General features: G+C 45.3%; 1 protein-coding gene across 1 annotated transcript in view; it reads left to right on the top strand.

Annotated features, from left to right (window-relative positions):
- Positions 1–14,051, top strand: part of dner (delta/notch-like EGF repeat containing) — a gene marked incomplete at its 5' end in the record, with an annotated part of 60,583 nt that overhangs the window by 11,366 nt on the left and 35,166 nt on the right. The window contains one exon of the mRNA XM_042339231.1: positions 10,453–10,752. Coding sequence (XP_042195165.1) covers positions 10,453–10,752 — 300 coding nt within the window. The remainder of the gene's footprint in view (positions 1–10,452; positions 10,753–14,051) is intronic.

Here is a 14,051-nt window from a genome sequence, read left to right as displayed (position 1 = left end):
GGCTTGAGGCATTGTGCTGCGCAGATATTGATCATTCGCAGTGTGGGTTTAGTGACCAGATTGGTCATCAGATTGTTATCAAGCTTGTGCTTGTCCATCCATTGCGTCTGTTGTGAATGATTTGTTTGTTGGGTGACACCGAACTGCCTCTGTTCACATGACTGGCCTCACAACTGCAGGTCATGGGAGATGTGACAAGCACAAGTGACATTCGTTCACTCACTTACCAGTGACCGAGCTGGAAGTCACTCATTCAAACCTCCTGGGGCCATACACCTGTCAGCTCTTACAGCCCTTTTATCAGTGGGTTTCACTGCACCGATGGCTGGGCTTATTGTGACCCCGTTGTCTGATGTTAATTGAAAAAGATCTTGTGTTTTTATAGCATTTCATCACGTCAAAAGGCTTTAAAGTGTGAGTTGCTCTCACATGTAGTGACTATTGTTTCCGATAAGCAAAAACAAAGCCATGCACAGCAGATTGGTCAACGCAGAGAACTGTGCTGGAGATTGTGCCTTTCCTCGCCCCCTCCCTTGCCTCCTTCAAAGCCTGTCTCAAGACTTTCCTTTTTGACCCTGTGTTTGGTCATCTTCCCTCCTTCACCCTCTTGCCCTCCACCCCTCTCTGATCCCAATCCCCATTTTGGGTCCCAACGCCCCCATTGTCCTTGAGTCGTCCACTCGACATGAAAGATGTTATGTAAATGCAAGTTGTTATCGTTAGAGATGTTACAGATTGTGTTCCGGGGTCAGGGGAATTGGTGGGTGGGGATGGAGGGGGGTTGGGAGGGTGAGGCGGTTGACCCCAGCTCGGGTCTGAAATGCTGTCCAGCACCTTGGGACGTCCTCCTAATGTGAAAGGCGCTATACAAATGTAATCTTGTTTTTGTTGTTGTTCTAGGAGCTCAGATCTGAGGCTAATAAAGGGCTGGACCTGGGGCTCAGTAACATAGGGAAGGGGTTCTGTGTAATACAAATATTTGTGAAATACAGAGGCCAAGGGTATCAGAAGAGCAGCTCATTCTGAAAGCTTCCTCCACTCTCACTGAGCTCCCAGCCGCCTCTGTGGTTTCAGATGCCCTTGGCAGGACATTGCATTGTGGTATGTTTGGCAGCGCCTGAGCTGGTTGGAGCTAGAGCCGAGGCTGCTGGGTGTCGTGGCTGTGGCTCTGTCATCAATTACTGCCAGCTTCGTACCCAGCAGAATTTCTGGTAATGAGACTGTCAGCCTATGTAGGGCAGCGTAACCTTAGCACAAGCTTCACGTGTACGTGCATCTGATGGGGAGCGAGAGTCTGTTCTGCATGTATTCTCTGCTCATAAACAGTAACAGGCTTTGTAACTGTGGCCATTTTGTCAGCCTGGCTCAGTTAGCAGGGCTCACACTTCTGGTTCAGAGGTTTGTGGGGTCAAGCCCACGATGGGACTTTGAACTCACGGTCTAAGCTGATACCCTGGAGCTGTACTGGGGGAGTGACGCATTGTTGGAACTGCCGGCTTTCGGTTACAATGTCAAATCAACCGAGATCCAATCTGCCTGTTCGGGTGCAGCGTAAAGTTCCCGTGACACTATTCAAGAAGAGAAGGGAAGTTTCCCCCGGTGTCCTGGCTGACAATCCTCTTGAAGAATTCACTTTTATGACCATTTTCAGCGCCTTGGGACGTCCGCCTGACGTGAAAGGCGCTCTAAAAAATGTTATTTGTTGTTCTAGCTGGGGGCAAAATTCACTGCCACATTTATATTAGATTACATTAGATCCTTGCAATTGATATAATGCCTTATCATGTCATTGAGACGCCTCAAAGCACTTCAGAATGCATTGTAAAGTGGACTGACTGTGTATTTTGTGGGCTTGTTTCTTCAAATTTACTTACAAATGCAGGGTCACCGGAGTTGCATCAAATGCATGGATTATTATCATTTTGTTTTGTGGAGACAGGAGCTCAGTGCTGCCGGGGGCTCAATGTAGTTGGGACCTCAGTGCAGATATGTGGGCACCACAGGCTGGAACTCATTGATGGAGAAGGTAAAATAAAATCACTGGACAAAGAGGATTTTATGTTAGGTTGAAAGCTGGAATGCAAGGAAACTTGCCCAACATTTCGCGCTGCCCGGGAATCGAAAGGCGAGCGCTCTGATTACTAAGCTACAGGACTCCACATATCGTCCCATTGTTTGAATGTGACGGAGGGTTAACCCTTTATCTATTGTGAGTACAGTTACCCATAATGTTTCTAAGCTTTGAAATTGGGATTTTCACAGTCAGCACTTGAAATAGCGGAGGCTCAAATTCCACTTGCTCTCAAGTTGTAGGCTATCGATGAATGATGAAAATTTAAGATGATAAGGAATTGTGGGCAATTCTTAACTACAGCCTTAATTTGGAAGCGGTGTTGTCTGAAAATGAATCATTAGTCCACGTGCCTGTTGATAATCTATTTGTTTCCCAGATTTTCCTCACCTCGATGGATTTCTGTGTTTTTTTAATGCAAAAAAGAGCAATTCTCTTCCAGTTAGTTAGGGGAGCAATTTCATGTTATGTATTGCTGTAATTAGTGTCAGCCTGAATCCCAGAGCTACAGGAGATCAGCTTTTTGTGGTAAACAGGTTTCAAAGACAAAAGTAAAATTGCACCCCTGAAAACGATCAACAGATAATTGGAAAATCTTGTTCTTTAATTTGTAAATTAGACTGACTCATCTTCTTGAGATGTAAGCCACTTGTGTTGGCTATTAAACAGCAACAATAACTTGCATTTATATAGCACCCCTCACGTAAGGTAACATCCCAGATACACACTCCATTTCACAGTAAGTCCCGAGAAGCGCTTTGACGTGATAAGGTACTATACTAAACGCAAGTATAATTATTATTAATTAAAGTGAGCGTTAAAAGTCTGTGTGTGTGTGTGTTTGGGTGGGGGGTTGTGGAGCTGGCACAGGTTGCTTTACCAGCAGAGCCACAAGAGACTAATTGTCAATGGCGGCAGCATTGGTGCCCAGATTATCAGGTGGCTGACGTGCCTGTTAGACAGCAGCTCGGCATGTTTCGGTGACCCATCATCCCCGGTGGAATCTAATGGCTTCTCACTTTGTGCAACGCACTTTCAGCAGGAAACAGATGCTCCAGAGAAGTGTACGGCTATGGGCTTGCAATTGGCCGTCTGTGCACAGTGGAGGGGAATGAGATGGAACGGGATCTGCCTTGGCATCTACATTCTTTATGTCATTAGAGAGACTTTGCTTCTTATTTTCATATCGAAACATATTAAAGAACGGTACAAAAAATTGGCCTTCGGTGGAGTGACTTTTTGCAGCCAGAAGTTTACATCAATAAGGTCCCACATACAGTCTTCCGGTGAATGGCCCAATAGGACTGCAAGCTATTAAAGACCTTTAGGTGTGTCAGCTTGGCTCAATGGTAGGTAGATCTCTCACCCAGAAAATTATGGGTTTGAGTCCCACATCGAGACTTGATGTCACATAGTCTCGGCTGACACTCCAAAGTAGTGTTCATTGTCAGAGGTGCCGTCCATCTGATGAGACCTTAAACCAAAGTCCCATTAGCCTGTCCAGGTGGACGTTAAAGATCCCAAGGCACTATTCGAAAAGAGAAGGGAGTTTCTGCCAGTGTCCTGGCCAACAATCCTCCAAATAAATTGATCATTAATTTCATGGCTGTTTGTGGGACATTTGCTGTGTCGCATTCACCTAAAACATACATAGCCATTACACTTTACAGTCAATCCAGGGAAGTACTATGAGGCGTCCTTCTGATGTGAAAAGCGCTATATCAAGTGCAAGGATAATTATTATTAATTTTAGTCTTATTTTTAATGTTTCTTTTTTGCAGTGCTGTTGATAAATAAACTGTGCTGTGCACAATAGCCCCTCTCTGACATAAAGGGAATGAGGTGATTTAAAAATCCTGTGCAGGCAGATGTGTTGGTGAGGCAAAGTTCACAGAGCAGATATGAGTCTGCACTGAGCATCCACACACCTCGAGGCTCACTGGACAGACAATATAATTGGCTCCTCTGAGCAGTCACCAGAGAGCTTAACCTGATGTGAAGTGGAGGCTGCCAGATAAACCTCCTTAAAATTCACATAAAGCAGATATTCAGTGACAGCACAGCGTGAACACAGTTTGTGAGTACAGTGTGTACACAGCTTTTGAGCACAGTGACGTGTACACAGTGTGATGTTAAGAGGGTTTGTGCGAGTGTGAGTGTTCCTCAGTGTATGTTGCTATATGTTTCAGGAGGTGCTAAGTATTTAGTTGATCTGGTGCTCCTGCATTATCAGGGTGGGTGGGGGTTTGGGATGGAGACCATTAACCCCCCTTAAACTGTTGACTTCTGATAGTATACAATATTCGCAATCACACGCAGGCTTCATTTCCCTCCGCTGTCTTAAAGCAATCTGTTAATGAATTCCCCAACACTGCTGTGTGTTCCAGTAAATGTAACCAGTGTGTCAGCATTATGTTATATAACACAAGCATTCCCAAAAGCTCTCAGGAGAACGGTGTAATTGCAATCTTTCTCGAGATGATAATTGAGGCGTTTCAGATAATTTGCAAGCTTGAACATCTTCTGCATAAATATGTTAATAAGCATGGGAGCCAGAGGGTGGTAGATGCACATGTGAGGAGTTAAACGTGGTCAGCCTGGCTCCTGGTAACATTGCAAGCGAAAGCCCTCATAGGTGGGTTGGTCCTAGCTGGACAAGCAATGGGAAGTTTACCCGAGAGTGCGGTTTTAGCTGCTTAAATCCCAGCAGATACCCCAAAGCACATTCTGGGGTCCCCAAGCCTTGGTTCTCGCCAATCTGCATCTAATACACTCCAGAAGAGAGTGCGCATTCCATTTCCAGACACACGGAAATTTCCATGAGTGGGTGGTATACACATGTGGAACTAACTCTCAGTCTGTTTTGGATACTCTTAAGCTATGGTAATGGTGTCTCTGCGTGAGGGGCGCTATACAAATGCAAGTAGTTGTTGTTGTTGTTAACGAGATCGGTGGGGAATACTGCAAGGATTTAGAATTGTTCCAAATTAACTGTTTGTCAACCTTAACACATCCATTGCAAATTCTTGCATTATCCAGGAAAGTGGATTTTCATAGCCCAGTTTTAGCAGCTGTTGAGCAACTTAGGTTGAACGTTGCTGTTTGAAAGACTGGTCTAGAGGAGGGTCAATTACTCCAGGTCAGATCTCAAGTGTCGCAAGTCTTAGCTAACTGTAGGTGAGGTGCTGTACTGAGCACACGTTGAGCCCGGCTTGTAAACCTTGGAGCTGGGACTCGGTGTTTAATGGGTGAATATCCACTCAGTGCTTTGACCGATTGATTCCTTGTTTTGACTTTTTTTGTCAGCCGGGTGTCTGATACGTGTGGAAGCCCATCACCGTGCTTAAGAGTATCCAAACCAAACTGAGAATTCCACACATCCCACCTTCTTATGGAAATTCCAGAGATAGATTGTTGGAATGAAATGTCCCCTCTCTCCCTGGAGGGACGAGTCCTGCTTACCTATTTTCCAAAAGTATTGGGCGCAGGTTGGCAACAGCCAAGTTTCATTTCCTTTTGTTTTGTGTTGATGTTCCAATGTGAAATTGTGGCAAACAAACCTTTAAAGAGCTGATTTTGTATCATTATTAATGATATTTATGATGTGCCAGACAGTGATGATAGAGGGGGTTACACCTGTTGTGATCCCATGTTCCAAGGGAGCTGCACATGGATGGATGGCTGAGGTGGACTCACAGACTACGAAGACTCTGAGCACAGGGGGATGGAGAACTGTTTCACTTCACTGCGGATTTGCCGATGCAACGCCCTGGCGTGGAACGTGTCCAAGTGGTGCTCTGCCAGGCAGTGCTGTTAAACTGGCCACTGATCTCCTTGTTCTGTTTCACAGTCTGTTATCTGCTGTCTGGCTCCATTTGGCTTCTCTGAACTCCAGAGAATTAATAGCTCTGTAAATTAACAAACAACAAAATGCAATTAACAGGAGACTTCTAGGTCTGGGAACTGATGCAATAAAGAAACAGAATTAATGCAGATGCATAGTTTGGAGAAATTGAATTTGACATTATGCAAAGACCTGTGTTAAATTAGAATACTGTGATATATTTGGGATCGCTAGAACCTCTCACAATTCCTAATATTAACTGTAGGACCTTTCACAGTGCTCGCCAGTGCAATTAGCAGATGGAAGTGTGAAATAGACCTCTTCACTTTGTCACTTCAGATGACAACAAAACAAATTACATTTGTATTGCGCCTTTTATGCCTGGAGACATCCCAATGTGCTGGACAGTCAAGGATTTGACAAAGACTCTTCAGCCCATTTGATCTCATTCTTAAAGACCACCTACACTATTGACCTCCCATTATAGCAATGAGTTTTTAATGAAATGAGTTTAGTGGCCTTGCCTCACCACACTTCCTAGGACCCCAGTTGTTAATTACCCTCCGGATAAAGAGATACTTCCTGGATGTCTGTCCTGAAATTGCCCTTTGCAACTCTGCCCTTTTGTGTCCTCTTGTCCTGCTGCCTCAGAGCATCTGAAAATGTTACTCTGAGTTTACTTTCTGAATCCCATTTATAATCTTATACACAGCACTTTAGAGGGCAACATCTCGGAGTGCTTTACAGGGATGGAGTTGGATGCCAAACAACCTCAATAAAATTTCCCCTGAGACATCTACTTGGAAGATTGGAGTGCCCCAGCTTATCTAGTCATGGGTCACAGCTTATTCCTGACGATCATTTCTTTTCTGCATGGCCTCTGAGGCTTGGGCAGTCCCCTTGTGTCACGGTGGCCAGAACGGTAAGCAGTACTTAGGGTGTGGCCTGATCAGAGCACAATACATCTTGCGTATGATGTCTGGGGGATGAGCTGATTTATATCACATCGCCTACAGCAGTATTAAGTGGCAGAACATTTTAGCACTAAAGCAAGGGCACGGCAGACTGTTTTTTGTCCATATAGTTGGAGTAGGGAGGGCTCCATTGGTTCCCATCTAGGTCACCCTTTCTTCATCTATGACGGGACCAGTGAAGGGCTGTCCAACCTTAGTCAAACCTGATCTAGTCCTCACTCAACATGTGCAGTCTGGTCATTCATTTCTTGACCATGTGTGGGTCATTGCAGTATGTAAAATTGGCTGCCATGTCTGCCTACAAATACATAGTCACTGCACTTCAAGAAAACTGTGAAATGCTTTGAGACATTCCGATCAACTACAAGGATTATTTTAGGCAACTAAGGGAGAGCACAGAATCGTGATCGAGTATCAGAATTACTGGTTAATTGTTGTCCCCTTGCAGTGGCAATGTTTAAGCTGGTTAAAATTCACCAGTACCCCAATATACACTTTGGGGTCCCCAAACATTGACTCTTGCCAACTCTGGGATTAGGTTGTGCAGGATGTGTCCCTTTGGGGAGAGAATGCTCATTCCATGCCAAGCAGACAGAAACCACAGTCAGTATGCAGGATTCTCAATAGTTTGGTTGGTTTAGAGATTCTTGGCATCGTGATGGGTTTAGGAAAGAAGGAAGAACCCCCCCCAACCCCCTCATCTCTTCCTTGCTTGGCATCCATCGCTGACCTTGTAAAGTGCTCTGGGACAACGTGAGAAACGTGTTGTGAGAGGAAAATAAAGTGGCTTTGTCACAGCAAAATGCAAGGATTATTATTAACTCCTGAAAACTCCCAGTAACTCTCTCAGTTTTTTCTCACCATCCCATTAACTGGCCATATCTCCAGCACATTTCTGGATAAATTGGGTGGGGGTTGAAAGGTGAATTGAACGTTTGTAACGCACACTGGCACAGTGCCCTCTCTTGTTTGTGGTGAGTATATCGCCAATATTCCACAGCACACATTGGGTTGCTATGGAATATAACGCGCACTGATTGCAAATGGAGAAATCCATGTGTTAGCATGTGACTAAACCCTCTCATCAGTGATCATTGTATGACCAGCCTCACCTCTCTGGTTGGGCATCCCAAGATGCCTTTCTGCCCATTTGATCCAGAATATGTTCTCCCCAGCTCTTCATAAGGAAAAACAAGGCTGTTTAACCTGTGCTTTTGATCTTATGTAAAGGTATGTTGGTCGGGTAGCCCACATGATGGTTGCCACGGTGATTTCAGCTTGTGGTAAAGATGGCGATGGAGGCAGACAAATGACCTTGCTTTGTTTACGTGACTCTTCTTAATGAAGCTCTGTTCACCATTCTGCTGCGAGCAGTCACAGGAGACAACAACTAAAATAGGCTCCAACCTTTCTCTTTTCTCAATAAATGGGCTGCGCGCACAAAGGCAGTCTGCAGTGTTTTCCTGAGCTGATATGAGTACGGCCTGTCGCCTTGGCAACTGTGTTAATGTGACCTTGCCTCAGCACCAAGATTCATTTGATGTAATTGGGGCCGTAATAAAAAACTGCAGAGAAGGAGAGAGGGAGACACAGGACCGAGTGAGTGAGAGAGAGAGACAGAGAGACAATCAATGAGATAGTGAGTGAGATTGAGAGACAGACAGTGAATGAGTGAGAGGGAGAGTACGTAAGACTGAGAAAGAGATAGACAACGAGTGCACAAGACAACGAGTGAATGATAGGGAGTGAGTGGGAGAAGGGGAGGGAATGAGACGGAGTGAGCAGGACAATGAATGAGAAGGAGAGTGAATGAGAGGGCAAGAATGAGAGTGGGTGAGTGAAAAAATGCATGGTAGAGAGAAAGCGAGAAAGACAGAGCGAGGCAGTATGTGGGAGAATGAAAATTAGGAGTGAGTTTGACATGAGAGAGAAAGGGAGTGAGAAAACAGAGAGAGAGAACAAGACAGTGGAAGAGGGAGAGAAAAAGAGGGAGTGAGTGAGTCTGGAACCCAAGCTTTCTCATCTCTAGGTATTCTCCCTGCTCTTCACTTCCCACCATTGAGAAGATAAATATTCAACCTTCCCCGAGGCTTCAGTCGCTCTCTCTTGTTTATTTGGTGTCAGAAGGTATGTTTTATCCCACATCCTGGTGGGAGTAACGTGACATCCACTGACACTGGGTTGGTCTCTTTGTCACAATGTTTTTTTGTTGGTCAGCCAGAGGTCTGACACATGCGGAAACCCTCACCATATTTAAGAGTATCCAAACCAAACTGAGAATTCCATGCATCCCACCTACACATGGAAATTCCACGGATAGATTGTTAGCATGGAATATGCACATCCTGCTTATCTAATTCTGGAAAGTATTAGACGTAGGTTGGCAAGAGCCAAGGTTTGGGGACCTCAGAGTGTGCGTTGACTCTAACCAGCTAAAACCACATAGCTTGCCATTGATATCATTTTCTGGCAAGCTCGGACCACCCTATCCACTAGGGCAATGGGCTAGCCAGCGGGCCCGGGCTGGGAGTTGTCCTCAGGGTGGTGGGGAATTGGGTGTAGAATATCAAGCCTGGTAGTACCAAACTACCACTTATTGAATTGTCTCGTCTTCTGGTCCATTGACCTTCGAGGCTGTTCTGCCAGAGGTTTCTCGGTGTAAAATTTTTCCCTTGTGTAAAGATTGTGGATGCTGGATCAATTAAAGCTTGAAAGTTTTTCAAGACTTGATATCCTTACATAACAAGGGTGTCATATTGTTTGACAGCCTTGTCACATAAGGGTATCAAGGAATATGGAGCAAAGGCGAATAAATGGAACATAAGAACAGAAGAATTAGGAGCAGGAGTAGGCCATTCAGCCCCTCGAGCCTGCCCCGCCATTCGATAAGATGATGGCTGATCTCCAGACCTAACTCTAATTACCTGCCCTATCCCCATGTCCCCTAATCCCTCTATTTTTTAAAAATCTATCAGTCTCAGTCTTGAAGATGTTCAAGGACTGAGCATCTCCAGCCTTCTGGGGTAGTGAATTCCATAAATTCCCTACCCTCTGAGTGAAGAAATGTTTCCTCAACTCTGTTCTAAAAGGCTGACCCTTAATTTTAAGACTGTGACCCCTGGTTATAGATACCAGGAGAAACAGACCCTCAGTGTCCACTTTATCCAGCCCTTTAAGAATCTTATGTGTTTCAATAAGATCTCCCCTAATTCTTCTGTACTCTAGAGAATATAGCCCTAGTTTATTCAGCCTATTCTCATAGGTCAGTCCCCTCATCCCAGGAACTAACCGAGTGAATCTACGCTGCACCCCCTCTAGGGCAAGTATGTCCTTTTTTAAATAAGGAGACCAAAACTGTACACAAAGTTGAGGTATAGATCAGCGATGATCTAATTAGTAGAATGGTGTGAACAGGCTTGATGGGCTGAGTGGCCTACTCCTGTTCCTCTGTTCCTTAGTGGTGGTGGTGTGTGAGCCTAAAGGATTTGGGACTTTCTCAAAGGTCACAACGCTTTTGTCTTTTTGCGGGAAAGCTGACTTTAACTTGTTCTTTTTTCCTTCAGGACCGAATAGACAACTGTGCGAGCAATCCCTGTTCTCACGGCAACTGCACTAGCCATGCCCAAGGTTACGACTGTGCTTGTGAGGCTGGGTATCGGGGCGAGGCCTGCGACCAGCCTGCGGGGCTCCAGACGCCCGCCCCCAGCTGGACCGAGTCCACGCTGCCATGGCAGCCCAGCCCGGCTAACACATCGCCTCAGCCCAACGCAACCACCCCCTCCTGGCAACCAGCCATCACCCTGGCCCCATGGCAACCCGAACCGGGTCACAAGGTCGTCAACCTCACCTGGGATGTGAAAGAGGTAAGACATATATTTACTGTCGTCAGATATATCGTCCACCTCTTCAGGTCGCGCCTGAAGACCTTCCTATTCGACCGCGCCTACGGTCACCTCCCCCTCCCTCCGACTCAGCATCATGCTCTTGAGTGCTCTGGGACGCTACCCTGCGTGAGGAGTGCTATAGAAATGTAAGTTGTTGTAAAAATGTCGCGTGACTTAAGGGGCCAAATGGGTTTCCTGTGCTGTCATTGCTATAATAATAAAGAATAATAATCTTTACATTTGGTTTTCACATAATGGGGAAGAGTGAAAGTGCTTTACAGAATATATAGTAATAGAATAATAATCCTTGCATTTTATATTGTGTATTATCATGTCGTTGAGACGTCTCAAAGCACTACTGTAAAGCGTAATGACTGTGTATTTGTAAATGAACACAGCAGCCGATTTGCACACAGCAATGAAGTGAATGACCAATTTTTTTAATGGGGTAGAGGTTGTTGGCCAAGACACAGAGAGAAACTTCCTTCTCTTTGAGTCTACCTGAACTTGCAGACTATACTATAATTCTACTGAGCCTGCCTCTCTGCCTCAGTTTAGTTTTCGTGATAAGCTTTTCCAACAACAGTCGCACTCTCACCTCTGAATCAGAAGGTTGTGGGTTCAAGCCCCATGTTGGGCCTTCCGAATCGTACAGTCTGGGCTGAAACTCCAGTGCAGGGCAGTCAATTCCCCAGATAAAACTGGTCATTCACTTCACGGCCGTTTGAGGGACATTGGTGTGTGTAAATTGGCGGCCATGCTTGCCTACAAAATACACATTAAAGTAAATTATGTGAAGCGTTTTGAGATGTCCTTCTGATGTGAAAGACACTAAATCGAGTGTAAGGATTATTAATATTATTACAGCTGAAAGATGACTCTTCTATTTGTACAGCTACGTTGCGCCATTTATAAACCCATGTGAGACGCGAGCAAGTTGATACCGTTGCTGTGCGTTCTCACTGCTTGGCTGCTGTGGGTACCTTGTATAGGAGCTAACAGGACCAACACAGAACCACGAGAACAGGGAGACGATTGCTTTTTGCTGCCTCCGTGCAGTAAATCTCCACGCACGTTGCACACAGCCCCTGTTGCCGCAAGTGTTTGTGCGCTTGCGAACTCGAGGCTGGTGCTCAGTGTCCTGATGCTGTCTCTTTAACTGAACGGAACGATTTGCGGAGTAAATCCCTGGGGTTTGTTTGCCATGGCAACCACCCCAATAGCCAGAGCACATCTCAAACAGTGGATACAATTTCAATACCACAGTTTCTCCAAGGTATTGTTTGGTTTTTATTGAAGATAAATGGAGATATGAGATATGAGATGTTTTTATTGACTTGTTTAATATTTTACCAGTTTTTCAAACAATAAATCGAAGCCGGTAAAAATTAAGCTGCGCTTTCCCACTCCCCAGTGACCACTGGAGCTCAGTCTGTGAAATACTTCAGGTGAATTTTTTTCAACTGGACATCAATAGTCCCGTGCTATCCCAGGTCAATACAAACAAAAAATGTTGTTTCACCCCTGAGAGACTGAATAGTGGAGTCCTGTAGCATATTGTTGAGAGCACCTGCCTTGCAAGCGAGAGGATCTGGGTTTGAGTCCCGGCAGAGCAAAACCTTGGGCAAGTTTCCTTACTCCACACTCCCCTGTTTATCTAGCAGTAAGAAGGAACCAGGTTGTCAATCGATTGGTGGATCGCTTTTCTGGGGATAATTTTTTAAGAAAACTAATAATTTCGTCACTCATTCTACGACTGTTTGTGGGACACTGCTGTGCACAATTGGCTACTGTGTTTCTTCCACCAAATATGCAGTCAATTCACTTTACACCCTTTTCATTGGTCAGTTCTAAGTGATTAGAGGTGTACTTACCGGTAATGTCTTACCAATTTCCGCAGGCCTGAGTGGACACTCCCGCTAGCCTTCTCGCGCATTTACCAACACTGCACGGAGCAGCCCAGGTGATGTCCACAGTTCCTCACCTCAGTGCCTCGGTAAATGGGTTGGGAGTCTAGCGAGAGCTTGTACTCGGTTCCGCTTAAATCTTTGCTCCGCGGAAATTTTTTCTAAAAATTGGGCCCAGTCAACGAACCAATGAAACCTTCCTCAGAGGCCACCATTATATAAAGGCCATTCTGGTCCAGACCGCTGAGCGGTTGCTGAAAACAGGTTTGCAAAGGTTGCCTGCAGAGCACTGCCACCCACCCTGGCTCTGTGGCTTGAGAACAACACAATAAGGATTCATCAGAGAACATCGCCTGAATAATTCTCCAGCCAATTATCTCAGCAGCTGTCTAACAAAGAGCAGAACAACCAGAACAGGGTCAGGACATTAGCTTCTCACTGAATATTAAGTCTCACGGCTCCACTGGTTCAATCCTGATGAAGTAGTGTCTCCGAATCATTAACGTGTTTTTCTCCTTCAGGAGCTCACCCTCCTGCTCCGAACCAGCCCGTGTGACAGCCTGGCGTAGAGGTAGCACCTTGCCTCTGAGTCAGAAGGTTGTGGGTTCAAGTCCCACGTCGGGACGTAGAATCACATAGTCTAAGCTGACTCTCCAGTGCAGTGGTGGGGTGGGGAGGGTGGGTGCATTGTTGGAGGTGCCGTTGCCATCCTTCAGATGAGTTAAACCGAGGTCTCTTCTGCCTGTTCAGGTGGATGTTAAAGATCCTGAGGCGCTATTCAAAAGAGACTGGACTTTATCCCAGTATCTTTGCCGACAATCTTCCAGATTAATAGGGAACTCACCTGATGGCTATTTGTGGGACTTTGCTGTGTGTAAATGATTCCTGCGTTTGCCTACAAAAAACAGTCACTACACTTAACACTAATTAGCAAAGGGCTTAGAGACCTTGTTGACATAAAGCACTTTAAAAATGAAAGTTCTTTTGCAGAGCCGAGTTCCCTGTCACTGTGGGTGCAGCATGTCAGTGTCCTGGTATAAAGAGTTGTTATGATCTGGAATGCATTGCCTGAAAGATTGGTGGAAGCAGATTCGATAATAGCTTTCAAAAGGGAATTGAACAGGTGCTTAAAAAGGAAACATTTGCAGGGTTATGGGATAAGAGCGAGGGAGGAAGACTAGCTGGTAGCTCTTTCAAAAAGCCGGCACACGCACAAGGGGCCGAATGGCCTCCTTCTGTGCTGTAAGATTCTATGAATTATCAAGTAACTTTATAAAGAAAATTTTACTGAGCTTCGAAATGTAGCATTACATATAATTCTCCGGTAACATTCAGGAACCGCTGCTAAATCTTCTGAAGACTGTGACGTTT

This window comes from Callorhinchus milii, unplaced genomic scaffold (assembly GCF_018977255.1).
Source record: "Callorhinchus milii isolate IMCB2004 unplaced genomic scaffold, IMCB_Cmil_1.0 Scaffold11, whole genome shotgun sequence".
NCBI lineage: Eukaryota > Metazoa > Chordata > Chondrichthyes > Chimaeriformes > Callorhinchidae > Callorhinchus > Callorhinchus milii.
Note: the sequence above shows the minus strand (reverse complement) of the source record. Positions and strands in the feature narration are given on the sequence as shown.